This window comes from Notamacropus eugenii, chromosome 5, assembly GCF_028372415.1.
Source record: "Notamacropus eugenii isolate mMacEug1 chromosome 5, mMacEug1.pri_v2, whole genome shotgun sequence".
Classification (NCBI taxonomy): domain Eukaryota; kingdom Metazoa; phylum Chordata; class Mammalia; order Diprotodontia; family Macropodidae; genus Notamacropus; species Notamacropus eugenii.
In genome coordinates, this window is record NC_092876.1 from 117,594,722 (window position 1) to 117,612,120 (window position 17,399).

At 37.2% G+C, this 17,399-nt stretch overlaps 1 protein-coding gene across 14 annotated transcripts in view; it reads left to right on the forward strand.

The window, feature by feature from the left end:
- Positions 1 to 17,399, forward strand: part of DLG2 (discs large MAGUK scaffold protein 2) — a 1,590,913-nt gene that overhangs the window by 682,085 nt on the left and 891,429 nt on the right. For all 14 annotated transcript variants that reach the window (XM_072610680.1, XM_072610682.1, XM_072610692.1 and 11 more), the window contains one exon: positions 2,065 to 2,115. In XM_072610680.1, the coding sequence (XP_072466781.1) occupies positions 2,065 to 2,115 (51 nt within the window). The remainder of the gene's footprint in view (positions 1 to 2,064; positions 2,116 to 17,399) is intronic.

Consider the following 17,399-nt stretch of genomic DNA (forward strand, 5'->3'; position numbering starts at 1 on the left):
ATGGCTCTAACCATGTCACTCCCCTACTCAATATACTGCTGTGGCTCCCTATTAATTCTAGGATTAAATAATAAGCTACTGTTTGACTTTTAAAGATCTTCACAACCTAGCCTCAGTCTACCATTCTAACTTTATTATAATGTATTATGGATAGATAATGCATAATTACCTTTACATAAAATCCAGCCAAACTGGCCTTCTTACTGTCCTTCACGCAGAATATTTGCTCTTTCTTCTCCATGCCATGTGTCGGCCTTGCTTGCAATATGCTACATTCTCACTTCTGTATCTTAGAAAGTACAGCTTCCCTCAAGCCTTGTTTCCAGGTGCCCTTCTCTATGGAGCTTTACCTGATCCCCTTTGTTACTGCTGCCTTCCCCATAAATAATTTCCTATGTATTTTGTATGTATCTCTATATGTATATTTGGTCTCTTCTTACTTGATTATAAGCTCCCCCAGGGCAAGGATTGTTTCACTTTTGTCTTTGTCTACCAGATCCCTAGTGTGAAGCTAGTGTTAGCAGATTCTTACTAAATATTGATTGATTACTGTTATATTTTATTCATTCAGTCAGGTCAATAAACACTTATTAAGCACTTATTACTATTTTCAAGGTGCTCTGCTAGGACTCTACTCGGAAAAAGAACAAAAGATAGAGTCTCTGCACTCAAGTTGCTTCCAGAACATGATAAGATAAGGACAGACATAAATACAACACATTAACATGCTGCAAATGCAAAAGGATAGTATAAAGCATTCCAAGAACTGACAAGTCTATACTACTTAGGGAAGGGGCATGATGGGAAGGAAGGGATGGTGTTCAAGACAAGTGTGGAAGGAACTTCCAGGAAGCTTTCATGAGGGACCTAACCTTTGAGCTAAGCCTTGAATAAATTAGTCTTAAGTTAAACTTCAAACTCTATCAATATTTTCCCACATAATTGCGTAGACCAAACCCCAATTATGTCCATGAATATCAACCAGAGGATGTGTGAATTTTTTTGAATTAGGAGAAAGCAGGCCAGCAGTTAGCACTGTATGCAAATAATGATTTTGTAGTTGGAATTCCGAGCCCTGCTGGTTGATATCCCAAATGACTGATGATCTGTTTCCAAGCTGCATCACATTCAGAGCAAAAGAAACAGCCAATTTGAGGATTTTTTTCTTTGCTAGACACTCTCTTGCACTGAGCAGAACTCTGACTGCTGACAGATAAAACTATGGGAAGGGAATACTTCAAAGATAGTTGAAAAATTACCCTTCATGCATTGGTGCATCTGTTCCATTCCAAGGCATATGTTATATGTTGTCTGACTGTATTTAAAATGCACTTCTCTCCATTAGGCCTGAGATCAATGTACAACTTGGTTGGATGGCTTAGCTGGTTACTCACTGAGAATTTCAAGTACCTTCTCTTTCCTTCTTTCCTCATTGTCAAAGAGGAAAAAATGTAGATCTTATACAAGGGCCTCCCAATAAATATGACACAGTGATAATGGTAATGGACTTGCTTGTCCCTGATCAAATAATAAGGAGGCAGGATTTTCTGTCTCCTTCCCTGACATATTGCTTGAGGGTAGCGGTTTACTAGAAGAAATGGCATAGTCTTGTACAATTTTTTTATTACAAACATTGTCAGGTGCTCGTTCCATTCCACGTCTCATCACTGCATCAGATAAATTTAATGTGATTTTCATTCTCTCTGCAAAGTTATTCTTGATAGAGGATAGAGCTTATTCTCTATCATTTTAAAATGAGTATTTCATTTAACTTGGGAGAAAAAATGTTCACACTTAGGGAATTAAGGACCCCAGAATTCCCAATAAAGTTTAACTTCCTGTGTTCTTTAAAATGGCTTATATTACATCTTCATTTTGATGAATACACATAGTCCTTGAAGCCAGGAAAATCTGGCTTGTGAATAATCCAGATGATAACATTCACCACCTCCCCTTTCCACTAGACACACAAACACTCTTCCCAACATCTTTTTACTTTTTAAAGCAGAATATTTTTTAAAAATTGATGTGTGTTTAATGTCTGTCTTTTTCTTTCTTCCACAGGTCAATGGAACAGAAATTGAATACGAATTTGAAGAAATCACACTGGAGAGGGTAAGACAAATTCAGGCGTTGTATTAAAACCTAAATCTTGCATTTCTTACAAAGCACCCAAATGAGTTGTCCTCTGAAATAATGCAACTGTGAGTTATAACTTCCTGGGTTCCCACAGGGCTAGTAATTAATATGCTAATGAAATGGCATGCAAAATACTGAGGCTGACAGGCCAAGTAGCAAGAACTGTTCAGTCAACAGAAATCATTCTCGGGAATGAGAGAAATAAACTTTTTCCGGAAACTTTCATCAAGTTTATAGAGAACTGAGCTATTTTCAGGCATAATATTCTTACAATATTCTCCCCTACCGAAGAATATGAGTTCCTTAAATGTGGAGATTATTTCTTTGTTACTGCTGTTGGTTAACATTATATCCTTAATGTTTATGGTTGCTGTCACATAGTAGGTGCACAATAAATACTTGTTGAATTATTGAGTTGAATTTCTAGGCAGCGTGGTTACATTAGAGAGACCTCTGGACTTGAAGTCCTAGCTTTATGATGATGTAGCTTCAGTAAGATTCCCTCCCCTCCTTCAGCCTTTAGTTTGGTTTTTTTTTTTCCTTTTAAAATGGAGTTGATCAAACTTCACACTATCTACTTCACTAAGTTTTTCTTAGGAATGTATTTTACAAACTGTAACTCACTATTTAAATTCAAGATATTATTAGTATCTTTGCTATTACTACTATTAACATAGTTTGCAGAAAGATGATTTAATAGTTATTTTCTAAGTAAAATTATAATAAGCACACAAAGCTATGGGAGGGCAATAAGAGCTATTGAATCTGCTGCTGTACAGCTGCCTCTCGTTAATACTAGTTCTTCCCTCTTTGTACCGGAGAACAAGATTAATCTTTCTTCTGCGTGACAGTCCATCAGACACATTTCCTCTGCGTGACAGTCCATCAGACACATTTCCTCTGTGTTCTCTTCCTTAGGGTAGATGTTCTTGGTTCCTTCAAATGATCTTTATATGAAATAATTTCAAATCCCTTTATCTTCGTGGATGACTTCTTCCACATTCTCTCTAGTTTATGAGAGTCCTGTGTAAAGTAGAATTGGACACAACACTCCAGATGTAAGCAAACTAGGAGAGAGTGCAGCAGGCTTCTCACCTCCCTAGGGCAGGTCACTTTGCCCATTTAATGCAATTTGAGTGACCTAAAATTTAAAGTCAGCAAGGAGATTGAGGAGGTCTAAAATAAAGTACAATATTGATATGTTTAAATCACAAAAAGATATTTATTTTAGTCTGAAAATAACATTGGATAGCATTTATTTCAACTCCCTCCATTTTTATTGAGGAAATTTGAGGCAAGAAGGGTCAAATGGTTGACCAAGAATCACAATTAGTGAGAGCAAGGCCTCAAACATCTCCAATGCAGTGTTCTTCATTTTTTTCTTTCTTTCCTCTTATTTTTATTAAGCTTGAATGGTTCTGAAGGGAAATTTCCATTGAGGATTTTTGTCTTCTGCAGATGGATTCTTTAAAAAAGCCAGTGATCAGTTCTGACAAAATTTCAACATCCTAAATTGGGAGAAGTGGGACCTATGTAAAGTAAGCACAGATGTGAAAGAAGGAACACAACAGCTGACTGCCACAGCCTGAGGAAAACCATAATACAAGAGTAATAGTGATTTGAAAAGGCTAAGTTAGAAGTTGGTATTTGTGTGGGGAAGTGGAAAAAGCATGAATATGCCCACTAGAGACCGGAATTCTGACCTCTGTCTTGGAATTGCTATCCACCTATCCTCAGACAGATCAGTTAACTGAATCTCAAGTTTAGCAACGGAGAGAAGCTAACTGATGTAGTGGATAGAGTGCAAGGCCAGTATTCAGGAAAACTCTTCCTGAGCTCTAGTCTAGCCTCAGACACTTACTAGCTGTGTAATCCTGTGCAAGTCACTTAACCCTATTTGCTTCAGTTTCTTTACCTCTAACATGAGCTGGAGAGGGAAATGGCAAGCCACTGCAGTATCTTTGCCAATAAAATCCCAGATTAGGTCATGAAATAGGATGCAATTGAAAATGACTAAACAATAATATCAACCTCAGATAAAATATAACTCATCTATTAGATCATATATAGACTGCCATATGCATATGTTCCCACATCGGATATTCCCCATATTGATATAACCAGTGATCTTTTATTATTGAATATTAGTTGTTATTGTTGACCATAATATTGTTATGAAATTGGATCACCCTTCTGAGAATTATTTTACCACAAAGCATATCCCTAAGCTCCTCCCCACTACCTCCACTTCCCAGCCTGTTGCTAATGCTCACCATTCCACCAGTAAAATAAGTACCTTTGGCTAAGACATTAAAGCTTGGCTTAGGCAGCAATTTTGACATACTAGATATGGATTGAATATTTGTCATATAAAATTAAATTGAATCATGCCAAAAGACACATACTTCTGAGAGCCACAGAACATTATTCTATTATCAATCATTAATAATATCTACTTATGGCTGCTAATAATGGCATGTAACTTTCAAGCCAAAGACTCAGATTGATAAAGGAATGAGCATTTATTGTCTATGTATCAGGTACCATGCTAAACACTTTACAAATATTATCTTGATTCTCATAACAGTTCGATGAGGTAGGTAGTGTTATTATTCCCATTTTATAGATGAGGAAAATAGATAAAGCATAATTGACTTGCCCAATGTCACGCAGCTAGTGTTTGAGGTAAGATTTTATTTCAAGTCTTCCTGACTACAAGTTCCACTGTGCCACTAATTACATATCAGTAAAAACACACATAAACCTTCATCATGCATAAAATAGCACCTTGAACTTAAATTTGTAAAGATCTTTGAGAAAACTTGCCTTCCAGTAAGTTACTTCATTCAGAATCAATATATTAAGAAGTATGTGACAGATACTGGTAGAACTTGTAGGAAGAGGAGTCAGATGGGCTAGTGAAAATAATGGGTCAGTCATGACACATATAGAGACCTTCCTCAATACTAAGTAATATTTGTTAATTCAGTTGCACATTTGGCTGTAGATTACCAGATATTTTATAGCAGCTTTCTTTTAATAAATAAACAAAGCAAAAAAAACTTTTTTTTTTTTTTTAGTGTTTCCTGACAGCTTGACTCCTGGCCTTGCCGTTTTACTCCCTGTGTGGTGCTGGTCCAGTTCCATTCTCTAGACCTTACTTTCTCCATCTATGAACTGTAAGGGTTCATTAGATCAATTCTAAGCTTCCTCATAGCTCTCAATCTGTGATCCTTTCCATCCTAATACTCCCTAACTTACAGGATGGCTTTGAGCATCAAAAGAAATTAGGCATCTGAGGTTCTTCGCAAACTTTATTCTAGTGCTATAAGAATGTGAATTATAACCATTATTCTATTTAAGTTATCAAAAAGTTATCATATTCAGCCTTCCAAATTCTTCAATCCCAGCTACAGGAACATCTAGGATTTTTTATTTAGAATGTGAGCAATCATTCTGTCACAGGATCTCTTCTGGATTAAATTGTTTGGTTTTTCCCTTGAACCCTCTTAGCATTCATGACAGTAAGGAAAATGAGGGTTAAAAATTTTTATTATTTAGCTGTTTTTCATGACTGTTCATGACCCCATTTGGAGTTGTCTTTCTGGAGATTCCAGAGTGGTTTGCCTTTTCCTTCTCCAGCTTATTTTACAGATGAGGAACTGAGGCCAAAAGGGTTACATGATTTGCCCAGGGTCACCCAGCTAGTAAATGTTTGAGGCCAGATTAGAACTGAGGAAGATGAGTCCTCTCGACTCCAAGCCAAACATTCTATTCACTGTGCCACCTCACTGACCAATATTACTGGAGACAAAGTAAAGACTCTGAGATCTGAACATTTGAGTATTTTTTTTTAAGATAAGCAGGAAACATCAAGCTCATTTCTCCCAAGGTTGTATACACACAATCAACTGAGTGGTATGACTTAGTCTTTTAACATGAAGATAGGTACAGAAATGGGTATAATTTTATGAGTATATATATATATATATATATATATATATGTGTGTGTGTGTGTGTGTGTGTGTGTGTGTGTGTGTGTGTGTGTGTGTGTATAACATGTGTAAAGTTATCATCCCGAACCCCAATTTCATTAGAATGTGAATTCAACATTGAAACTCAAATGAGTAAATGGGTGTCTTTGTTATAATTTATTGTCTTTGGAGTGTTGGCTAGTACTCTGAGAGGTTCGGTGACTTCCCTGTGGTCACACAGCTAACAACAGTGAAAAGCAGACTTTGAATGACCAATGTCTTCCTAATTGTTAATATTTACTCTCTACTCAGGTGTTCAGGGAGGACTAGCATCTCTAGTGTGACAGTCTACTCACCCCTTGTAAGAGCTGCCCATCCACCTTTAGTGTCCACATGATTCACCTACTACCTGCAGCTCCAAGAAACTGTAGCATGCACAGCAGTCACACACTAGTAAATCCATCTCAGGAGATAGGCTAAGCCAGTTTGAGGGTACCCAACAGGCCTCAAATTCATCAATTAGTTGAACAGGGGGAGAGTTTACCCCAAACATGTGAAGATTTCCCTGCATGGAATGGGCAGATGAGAACAATTGATTCCAATGACCATGAAAGCAATTGAAGGAGGTGCTGTGGAAGCCTTAGAGCATGGTCAGGTCATCCACTATATGCCAGGCCATCACCAGCAGTCTTGACTTTTGCCTTGCCACTGGATTTTGAGGACTCTGGAAGAAAGAGTGAGGCTGATGACTTTGTATGACTGTGCCTCGCTTAAATCTACTTCATGTGCAAGTCAAGATATCACTCCACAATGCCACTGTTCCTCTTCGAAAATGAAAGACAAGCAACAACATATGTCGTATAATATATGTATGTTTGTGCATATGTACATGTTCATATATATACATATATAAGAATATGCATACCCACACAATATCTATATGGGGAGGAAGAAGGAAGAGGAGAGAGAAAGGAGACAGAGAAAGTAGAAAGTGATTAGGTAAAATGATAAGAGAAGGGAATAGAGAGAAGGGAGGAGGGAGAAAGGAAGGAAGAAATGGAGGGAAAAGGAGAGACAGACACCATGGAATAATATATGGGACGTTGAATTTGGAGTCAGGAAACTTTGGTTCAAATTCTGCCTAAGACACGTACCAGCAAATATATTAACATCCCAGTGCCTCAATTTCCTCATCTATGGTAATAGCAGTTTGTATAGCACTTCACAGTTTACACAGCATTTTAGAAATATTATGTCATTGCAACCTCACAGCACCTCTGGGAGACTGGTAGTGTTATCACTTTACAAGTAAAGAAGCTTAGGCATACAAAGGTTAAGTGACTTGCTAAGGGTCTAGATAGGTAGAGAGATGGTCAGATATCTGAGGCAGCATTCAAGCTTAGGTCTTCCTGACTCCCAATCTCGTTCCCTATACATTGTACCGCTTAATTTCCTATAAAATGAATTGAACTGGATGGCTATTAAGTTCCCACTGATGGCGTGCGTTTGAGAGAGAGGGGGAATGAGGGGAGGGATACTCTTTCAAGGCAGAGGTTCTTATCAGGGTTTTAAATTAGATAGATAGATACATAGACACATATATACATACATACATAATTATATACTGAAAACTGTATTTTAATATAGTTACCTTTGTTTCCTTTTTATATATTTTGTATACATTTTTATAATTATATATATATATATAGCTATATACATATAACTATGTATTTTATAACATTATTTTGGGAAGGAGTTCATATATTTTTCCAGATTGCCAAAGATATCCATGCCACAAAAATGTTAACTTTCTCATACTCCTCCTCTGCTTTCTTTTTCTTTTTTCTTCTCCTTCATCTTCTTCCAGTTCTTGACTTTCTTTACATATAAGGACTACATATTAAATTATTGTCTTTTTATAGCACTGAAGGTTTCCTAGTTCACAGCAGTCAGCTCCACTTCTCAGATCAGTGCCAATATGTTATTTATTCAGTGTGGGAAACTGCTCCTTGTGTAAAAACTTTAATGTAAAGGACAACTTATCTGTAACTTAAAATTAGTGTTGCCATGTCATGAATTATATGTCAGAGGTCAATTTTTTCCTCTAGTCTTCCTAACTTCAAGGTTGGCCCTCCATCCACCGTATGATGCTCACCTTTGTGCTCAGCTACAAAGCACATGACAAATGAAGATCTCTGTACAAGTCAGCAATGCTTTCTGTAATGCTGTCAGTTTTTTGTTCGAAGCAAGATGAGTGGGTTACATAGGAGGGATAATTTGAAAATAGATACACTCTGTGGCTTCAAGATTGTAATTCTCTGAGGAAGGCCCCAAAACTTCTAAATTGATAGAATTAACCAGTAGAGGATCATTGGTTTTGTGGCTCAGGAGAGTGCCATCAAAATAGTATTGAACGATGATGGATCCAAAATGAAGGAATTTATGATGAAAGGGAGAGAGATGAACCAGCAGAAACAGACAGACAAGTAATGATTTTAAAAATAGGACTTTTCCTATTTGCTAAGGTTGATAACCCTGTTGGGAGTTCATTTGAGCCTCCACAATGTATGCAGGGGGAAACAAACCTTTGGGTTGTAGCTATAAACATTATTTGTTTAAAAAAAATCTCTCTCTGGTCTCAGCTCTGCCACATGGTTCACATGGTACTTTTGGTCAGGGTCCCAGAGCCTGGCGGGTAGGCCTTTTACTCTGGCTTCGTGTTATATGCAAGTATTTGTCAACCACCTCATGTATTTCAGTGACTTTTACAAAAGCTGCTTATTTTTTTCCTTGCCTCAGTAGCAAAAGTCTCATGGCTTGTCCTCCTCCTCCAGCAGCTGCTTTGGTATCCTGCTCACATCTGGGAATAGGTAACCTGTCCTGTGAGGGAACTATGTTACAGAGAGCTCCATTTCTGGGACTTTTAAGATCCACTGTATCTCAGGACCTGATTGGCATAGACTGCTCTCCAAATAAATGCATCTTGTGTAAATTCTTCTGCTTTCTTAAATTCTTATCATGCCCCGTGCTCCTGATGGAAGGCCATAAAACAGAGTTTGGTAGCAGAATAGCGTTTGGCAGGTTGCAATAAACCATAATGGCCCAAAGCTCTCTGGAATGGTCTTCTTTAAACTAACCCATTACATTGCTCTAACTCCCTATAATAAAGGAGTAGTATAACAAGGTGGTGGCAGAAAGAATGACTGGTGTTGGATCAATGGATTTAGGCCACTGTTCTCTGGAACGTTTTCTGTTTATGGGACCAGAAGGCCTTCAGACATGGCTGGGAGGGCTCTGCGCTCCTAGCCAGTAGATTTAAATGTCAGAAAAATTAACTGTCTCAAAATAAAATGTAGAATTGAAAGCTTTTTTTGGATAACTATTTTCTAAATTTCCTTTAAGTATAACTTTCAGAGCCTTAGGATTCCAAGAGCTACTGATCAAAACATCCCCAGAGATTTGATTTAGATAAATGTAAACAAGAAGTATAATATTCGGTTTGTTTTCAGACGTGCTTGCTTTACTCCACATCTCTTAGCTGAATTATGTCCTTTCCCTTACCCTATGGACTTTGTCTCCAGAAGTATTAACTCTCTCTGATTTTTATTAGACTGAGTGAGAGTGTTGAATTCTATATCATGCCCATTAACTCATAATTCTCCTTGTTTGAATAACAACACATACATGTAATTCTACCTGACATCTCTGTTCTACAGGAGTCCTGGCTATGGTGGTATAAAACATAAAGAGGTTTCAGTGCTAACAGTACTTTATAAGGAACACTACTATGGAAAGGTATGTAGTATTTGGATTTTGATTGAGGAGATAGGAGAATAGTAAGGAGAGCTATGTACTGGATTCAGAGCCCAAAAATCTGGATTATAATCATGTTTTATTCTTATTGTTTACATGAAATTAATTCACAACCTCATGACCTCAACTGACTCCTCCGTAGTGTGTTGCTCTGAATCAGGAACTTTTAAGCTGGGTTTCATGAATTGGTTTACATATTTGTGTGGGTATGTGTGTATACTTCAATTTTTTTCTTTTGTAATTTTATGTATTTTGTTTTAGGAATTTTAAAGCTTTATCCTAAGAACAGGTCCACAGTCTTCACTGGACCTTACAAAGATCTGTGGCTCAACAGAAGATTAAGAATCTCTGTTCTAGATTATCTTAAAGGGTACTTTAATTCCTATGACATAGCAAAGTCTGGACAGATTCCTGTGGCTCCCTAAACCCATTCTCCTCTCTCTGTTGGTGCCCTAGACATTAGGCACAAGAATTGAAAAGGTGTGGTGAGATGAGATGAATTGTCATGTGGAAGAGATAGCATTAAGGCCAGGAGAAATCATCTCCATGGTCTTTTACATCTCCAAAACTATAATGTTTGAGGATTCTTTGATCCTAGCTTTCTCTTCTTACCCAGTTTGGATCTGAATTTACTAAATACTATAAAATGAATTGGACTTCATGCCTTTTAAGGTCCCATTGGTAGATGTGTTTGTCAGGACTGAGAGAGGAGGAAGAAAGGAAGGAAAGCGAGGAGACAGATATTCCTTCAAGGCAGAGGTTCTTATTAGGGTTTTAACTTAGACAATAAGAGATAGATAGACAGACAGATATATAGATAGATGAATGATAGATGATTAGATACTGAACATTGTATTTCAATAGTTACCTTTTAACTTTCAACCTTTCTGACTGCGTTTACCAAAAGTGTTTTGTTTGTTTGATGATGGAGAGTTTAAGTTTAAGAGAAGAAAGTTTGATCCTGCAGAAAACTGTTCTGGATACAGTCATTTGAGTGCTAGACAGAGTTAGGAAGACCTAGATCTCCTCTTTAATACTTAATAGCTGTGTAGCTATTTTTCATTTGCATTTAACCTTGTTGAGAAGCAGTGTCTTGTTCTGTACAATGATGAGAAATATACGTAGAATACCTGCATTGATGCATACATACAATGATGTACCTAATTTTTTATATTTTTATTTGCTCATTAGAATTTGAAGTCCTTGGGTGCAGGGACTATCTTTTGCCTTTCTTTGTATCCCTAACACTTAGCACAGTGCCTGGCACATAGTAAGTGGTAGATTAAATGTTTCTTGACTAACTTTTGGCTGATCTAACTTAGAGGCTTGTTAAGGGGTTCGAGTGAGGTAATGTGTATGAGCTATACAAATCTTAAAGAGGTCAACTGTGATTTTTTTTGTCTTCATAGGATAATACTGTAGATATAACTTGAAGAAATCTTAGAGATCTTCTAGTTGAACTCTTGTCAACAAGTTAGCAAGCATTTCTTAAATGGTTACTATGTACCAATTGCTTTGCTAAGCACAGTAAGTACAGGTATTTTACAGATGGTGAAACAGAGGTCCAAAGGAGATAAGTGACTTGTTTAGGATCACATAGAGAGGAAACAGAAGTGCTGGCCTTCAAATTCAGATGCTCCAATTAGTATCAACTCTCTTGTCATTGTCCCAGATTTCCTTCCTTTAAGCTATCCTCTTGATCTTTACCATCTGTATGCATAATTAATTCTATTTTTACTTTTCTGATAATATATATATGTGTGTGTGCATATAATAGAATTATAACTGATCCCAAATGTACCTCTTTCAAGCTTCTGGTGTTTTCCAATTGTTTTAGTATTCTAAAATTTGAGAAAATCCTAGTTCTGTTGTGCATCATGATCTTATGGACTTTGGTCTCTCCCTTGACCTCAGTCTTTTGAGACTGCCATAGATCTTGAGTCCTTCACTTAGGTTAAAAAAAATCAGTGTACCAAGTAGAGTCTGGAGAAAACATGGCTGCACATCAGTTATTTTTTTTGGGAGGGGGGAGGGGAAACCCTAGGGTTTTGGTTGACCATAAGTTCGATATGTGTAAATATTTTGATAGGGTACTCCCAAAAACTTCTCATTCAGCCTTAAAGTGCCTTGAGGGAAATAGTGTCCAAAGTAAAAGGAGTTATCCCATTACACTAGGTTCTGTTCAAAACATATTAGAAATTTCATGTCCAGTTCTGTACACTATTTTAGATGATACTTTGACAAGCTAGAATGTGTTCAGAGGAAAATGACCCAGGATACTTAAGGGACTCAAAGTCATTTCATGTGAGAGTTTATGAAAGAAAATTAGGAAGTTTATTCTGAACAAAGATCATTGGGGGGAAAGGACATGTTATCTTCACACAGGTAAAAATCATACATTTTGTGCTTGACCCAAGAGAAATAAAAAAATTCCAACAAGTTATAGAGAAGCCAAATCTGAATTAACATAAGGAAGTACCTCCAAATAATAAAATAAAGTAGTGCTTTTGGGGACACTAGTTGGCATAGTGGAACCTTGTAAATGGTCTTGGGAAGATCTGAGTTCAGATCCTGATACAAGGACTTATTAACTAGGTACCCCTGGGGAAATCATATAACCTCTTCTTAACTTCTGCCTCAGTCAGATGGGAGTAATAATATCACCTAACTCCAAGGGTTGTTATGAGGATAAAAATGAGATGATATTTGTAAAGTACTTAGCAGACTTCCTGGTACCTCATAAGCATTATATAAGTATTAGTTAATTATAAAAAGTATTGTTATTTTTAATAAACAGTGGCTAAGTGACTTACACAAGGTTACACAGATAGTAAATCTCTAGAGTTGGATTTGAACTCAGGCCTTCCTGACTTTAGGGCCAGTACTCTGGCTGCCCTAGCTGACCCCTAGATAACCAATTCAGAGATTACTTTTAGCACTAGGGTTCTGTGATTTTATGAAAAAACTTAATTTCATGTCAAGAGACAGGAGACTTGGTGTAATGGAACAGCATTGCACTGGGAGCACTGGACCCGGGTGTTGACCCTAATTCTGTTGCCTATAACATGGTCAACCTTGGGCAAATCATTAACTCTTCTTGGATCTCAGTTTCTCCATCTGTAGACTGGACCCTCCCAGTTCTGGATCTATGATCCCAGCTCTATAGTAGTGACAACATTTATTTCAAATTTGTATTGCCTCAGCATCCTCACATTTTCATCAGTCTAGTTATATCTGCTGGGTCAGTGAATTCTGAATCTTACAAAATAAAAATTCTCTTTGGATGAGATATGTTCTTTGTCGTCTGTCTCTGCCCTTGAAACAAAACTGATTAAAAAAACAGTATTAACAATCTGAAGAGATAAAAAGTTATATTTTCCCCTACCCATTGCAAAATTACTATTTCAAGTTGCAAGTTTGTGAATAATAAGAATGAGATTTGTTTCAACATTTGAGAGAAGTTTACTAGTAAGGATTTTTTTTTTTTTGGGATAGGGATTGGACCTTTATTTCAGTGTTTCTTTTTTTTGTTCAGTTGTGGGTTTTTTTTAGTCATGTGACTCTTTGTGACCCCCATTTGGGGTTTTCTTGGCAAAGATTCTGGCACAGTTCGCCATTTTCTTCTACAGCTCATTTTACAGATGAGGAAACTGAGGTAAACAGAGTTAAGTGACTTTCCCAGAATCTACATAGACACTAATGAGGAACCACACAATGCATACTGGAATTTCCTTTCTAATTTAGAGTCTTAAAGAGTTTCCCAGAGTACTGAAGAGTTAAATGACTTGCTGAAACTCACACATCCTTTTTGTATTAGAGGTCACTCTTGAACTCAAGTCTCTCTGCTTGGAGATCAGCTTTCTATCTCTCCAATTTGTTGAGGCAGCTGTACAAAGTTGTACAAGTTGTACAAAGGCTAGAACCCAGAGTCAGGGAGACCTGAGTTCAAATTTGATCTCAGACAGTGTGGCATTGAGCAAGTCATTTAACTTCTCTTTACCTCAGTTTCCTCAACTGTAAAATATAGATAACAGAACCAGCCTCACAGGGTTTTTGTGGGGATCAAATGACGTAGGATTTGTAAAGCACTTAGCATAATACCTGCACATAGTAGGTCCTATATAAATGGTTTTTCTCTTCTCTCCTCCTCTTATTTTTTAGTCAATGTCCTCTTATGCCTGAAATAAACTTGATGCAATTTGTCAGCTTCCATGTTATGGAATCCTTGGGGGAAGAGGAGCTTATGCATTATGAAAACATCTTGGTTTGAAGGTTAAGGACTCCTGGTCCACACAAGCTCAGCATAAATTAGACTGTGCAAATTTGTATTCCCAGGGAATCATGTCATTTTGTGAGTTTCTACACATCTCTCTCCCCTTGCAGTACTCATAGAATCCTAGAACTGGAAGGAATGTTGGAGGGTATCCAACTGCAGTTCTCCCCTTTCATAGAGTAGGGAAGTGAAACCTTAGGAGGGGAAGGAAATTGAGTTGGTGAGGAGCTCTCAGTGAGTCAATGGGAGAGCCAAGATGAGAACAGAAGTCTCCTGACTCACATTAGGGGCCCTTTCTCTGCTATTTCACATGCTGGTGTCTCTCACTGCCATCAGACATGAGATCATAGGATGAGGGTATCATGGAAAATTCACTAGAAGGAGCACTAGTCCAACCAGGTATTGGCTTGAGCAAAAATATCATCTCCTGTCATTCTGGAGTATCAGAAGGTCAAACAAGGAAAGGATGCTTAGGTCTAAATCCAGTACCCTATATGTACTTCATGGGATTGTTGTCAGTAAAGTTATTTGTGTATTATTAAGTACTATATAAAGATGAGCCACTGCCACTGGCTAAAGACTCATATGCATCTCAAACGCTTTGTGGAGGTTGGGGAATATGAATAAGGAATACTCTATGTAATGTCAGACTTTTTCAATGTATTAGATAGTTTTTTGAAGTTTTTTTTTGAGGGGGGTCTCTATTTTATATTCTTTTTTTAAGCAATGGAAAGGGAATAAATATTTATTAAATACCTCTTATATTTCTTATCTCATTTGATCCTCACAATAATCCTGAGAGATAGGATCTGATTCCCATATTATAGTTCAGGGACCTGAAGCAAGTAGAAGTTAGATAGTTTGCCTAGGGTCACATACCTAGTAAGTTTCTAAGGCTAGGTTTGAACTCATGTCTTCCCTGAATCCAGGGCCTACACTGAGCCATCTAGCTGCCTATGGGAGGAGGAGGAGAGGAGAAAGAAATGTATTGGGAAATATGTGATATAGAAACAAAAGACATTGGGAAATATAAGTCACCATTTATGTATATGTATATGAATGTGTATATATATTTGAAACAATGTATACATACACACACACACACACACACACACACACATATATATATATATATATATATATATATAAAATGAAACAATTAAAAAGAAACATTATAAGAAAAAAATAAAAGCAATAAGCTTGAAAGTAGACATCTGGAATTGGGTCCCAGCTCTTCTATGCATGACCTGTGTTTCTTTTGGCAAGTCATTTGTCAAACAGGGATAATAGTTTGTACTCCATCTGCTGAATAGGGTGGTCATGTGTAAGAGATTCACTTCTTATGGGAGATAGTCCAATTCATTTCCCTTATTTGGTAGATGAGAAAATCAAGGCCTAGATATAGGGCAGAGTCCAGAATATAAAAAAAATGCTTTTTAAGCTGTAAGGTGGTGTGGCATTATGGACAAAGAGGGAGCCTCTGAGTCAGGAAGACCTGAGCTAAGGTCCTCTCTCTGAGATATATTGTGTGACCCTGGAATAGTCACTTCTTCTCAGTACTCTTGGACATCTCTCTAAAATGCAAAATACATAGAAGATGCAAATCTGCAAACATAGAATTTTCTTCACTGAGAATTCCCTGTATCATTCAAATCAAGTTTGACCAAAATTAAAAAAAAAAAAAGATGCACATATACAAGAAATGTCAGGTAATATTCATATATAACACATAACCTTTTCTTTCTTTCTTTTTTAAAATCTACACCTTTTATTTCACCATCATGGAGAATTTCTGCCATGGGAACACTCTCCGTTGGGATAGGTCAGCAACTTGTCTGTAACTTCTAAGATTAACTTAATCTAGGCAACTGGGATGTCTGTCCTGGCATGCCACTATAGAACACTGTGCCCAAAGAGATGCTTGGCTGCTTGGGTCAGACATGACCATCTGGCTTTCCAAGTCTAAGTGAGGAATATGTGGCCTAGCTACCTACAGCATATGGCTTGTGATCTTTCTTGAACCTGGAGAATCTGGGGAAAACAATCTTCTGCTGATTGTGTAAAGTCAAATATACGGCTGCCAACATGTGGATCAGGAGCAGTCTCTGTTCTTCTGCCAAAACTACCCTAAAGAATTGGGGTAGCCACTCCATGACTGAAAAACTGAAGGAAAAGAAAAATTGCAAAGGTCTTTTTTTTTTTTTTTTTTTTGCTGTTTTCTGAACACTTTTTTTAAACCACCATATTGGACCCAGAACATCCAAGTGGATATTGACCCATTCTTATTAGTTGTCATGTACAATTATCCACTTATTCCAAGAATATTGTTTAGATCTCCAGTTTGGAAACTCTTCTGAGGATAGGAATTGTAGTATTTGGGATCAGCCCAATGATAGAAACAGAAACCCTTTAAGTGTTGATTCGATCTTGGGATGGAACCCAACAATTAGTCAAAATCATGAAAGCAGGCAATATTGAGCATAAAACTGAGCTAGTTATATATATGTATATATATAGTACCATTCATCAAGCTTTTCATGTCAACCTCTTTGATGTCGTTGCCTTTTATTCTTCCCACCTTCTCACTTTTTGTGTCTAGTGGTTGAATCTCGGTTGCATTCCAATTCTCTTCTGTATTGGCAGAAGAATAGGTACTTAATAAATATTTGTTAAAACATAGTATGATTATAAACTAGTACTTTTTTTGTCTAATCAAGCCAATCTCTGAGAAGAGCAATAAAAAAATATGTAGTGATACTAATTCTGGAATAAGTGCATAGATTTTGGAGAGAACTGCTTTGAGCTCAATTTGTCCATGCCCATGTCCATCTGAGAGTCTACGTCAGACCGTGGTCTTGACTACGTTGATGTTTCACAACAGGTCAGGACTTTTTGTTCCACCACCATAGAAGTTTAAAACTCTTTCCTTCCTCCCAGACTTGCAAGAGATGTCAATAAGATACATGTGAATATTCATATTTGGGAATATTAATCAAAATATATGCATCTCATTACTTTGTAGTCACACTTTGTGTCAATCATCAAGCATCTTTTATGTACCTTCTATGGGCAAAGCATGGTGATAGTTGCAGGGAATACAAATAGAAAGAATGAAAGAATCCTCTCCCCCCCAAGAAGCTTATATTCTTTTAGGGGAGGCATGATAATTATACTCAGGGTAAATATGGACAGCATAAATA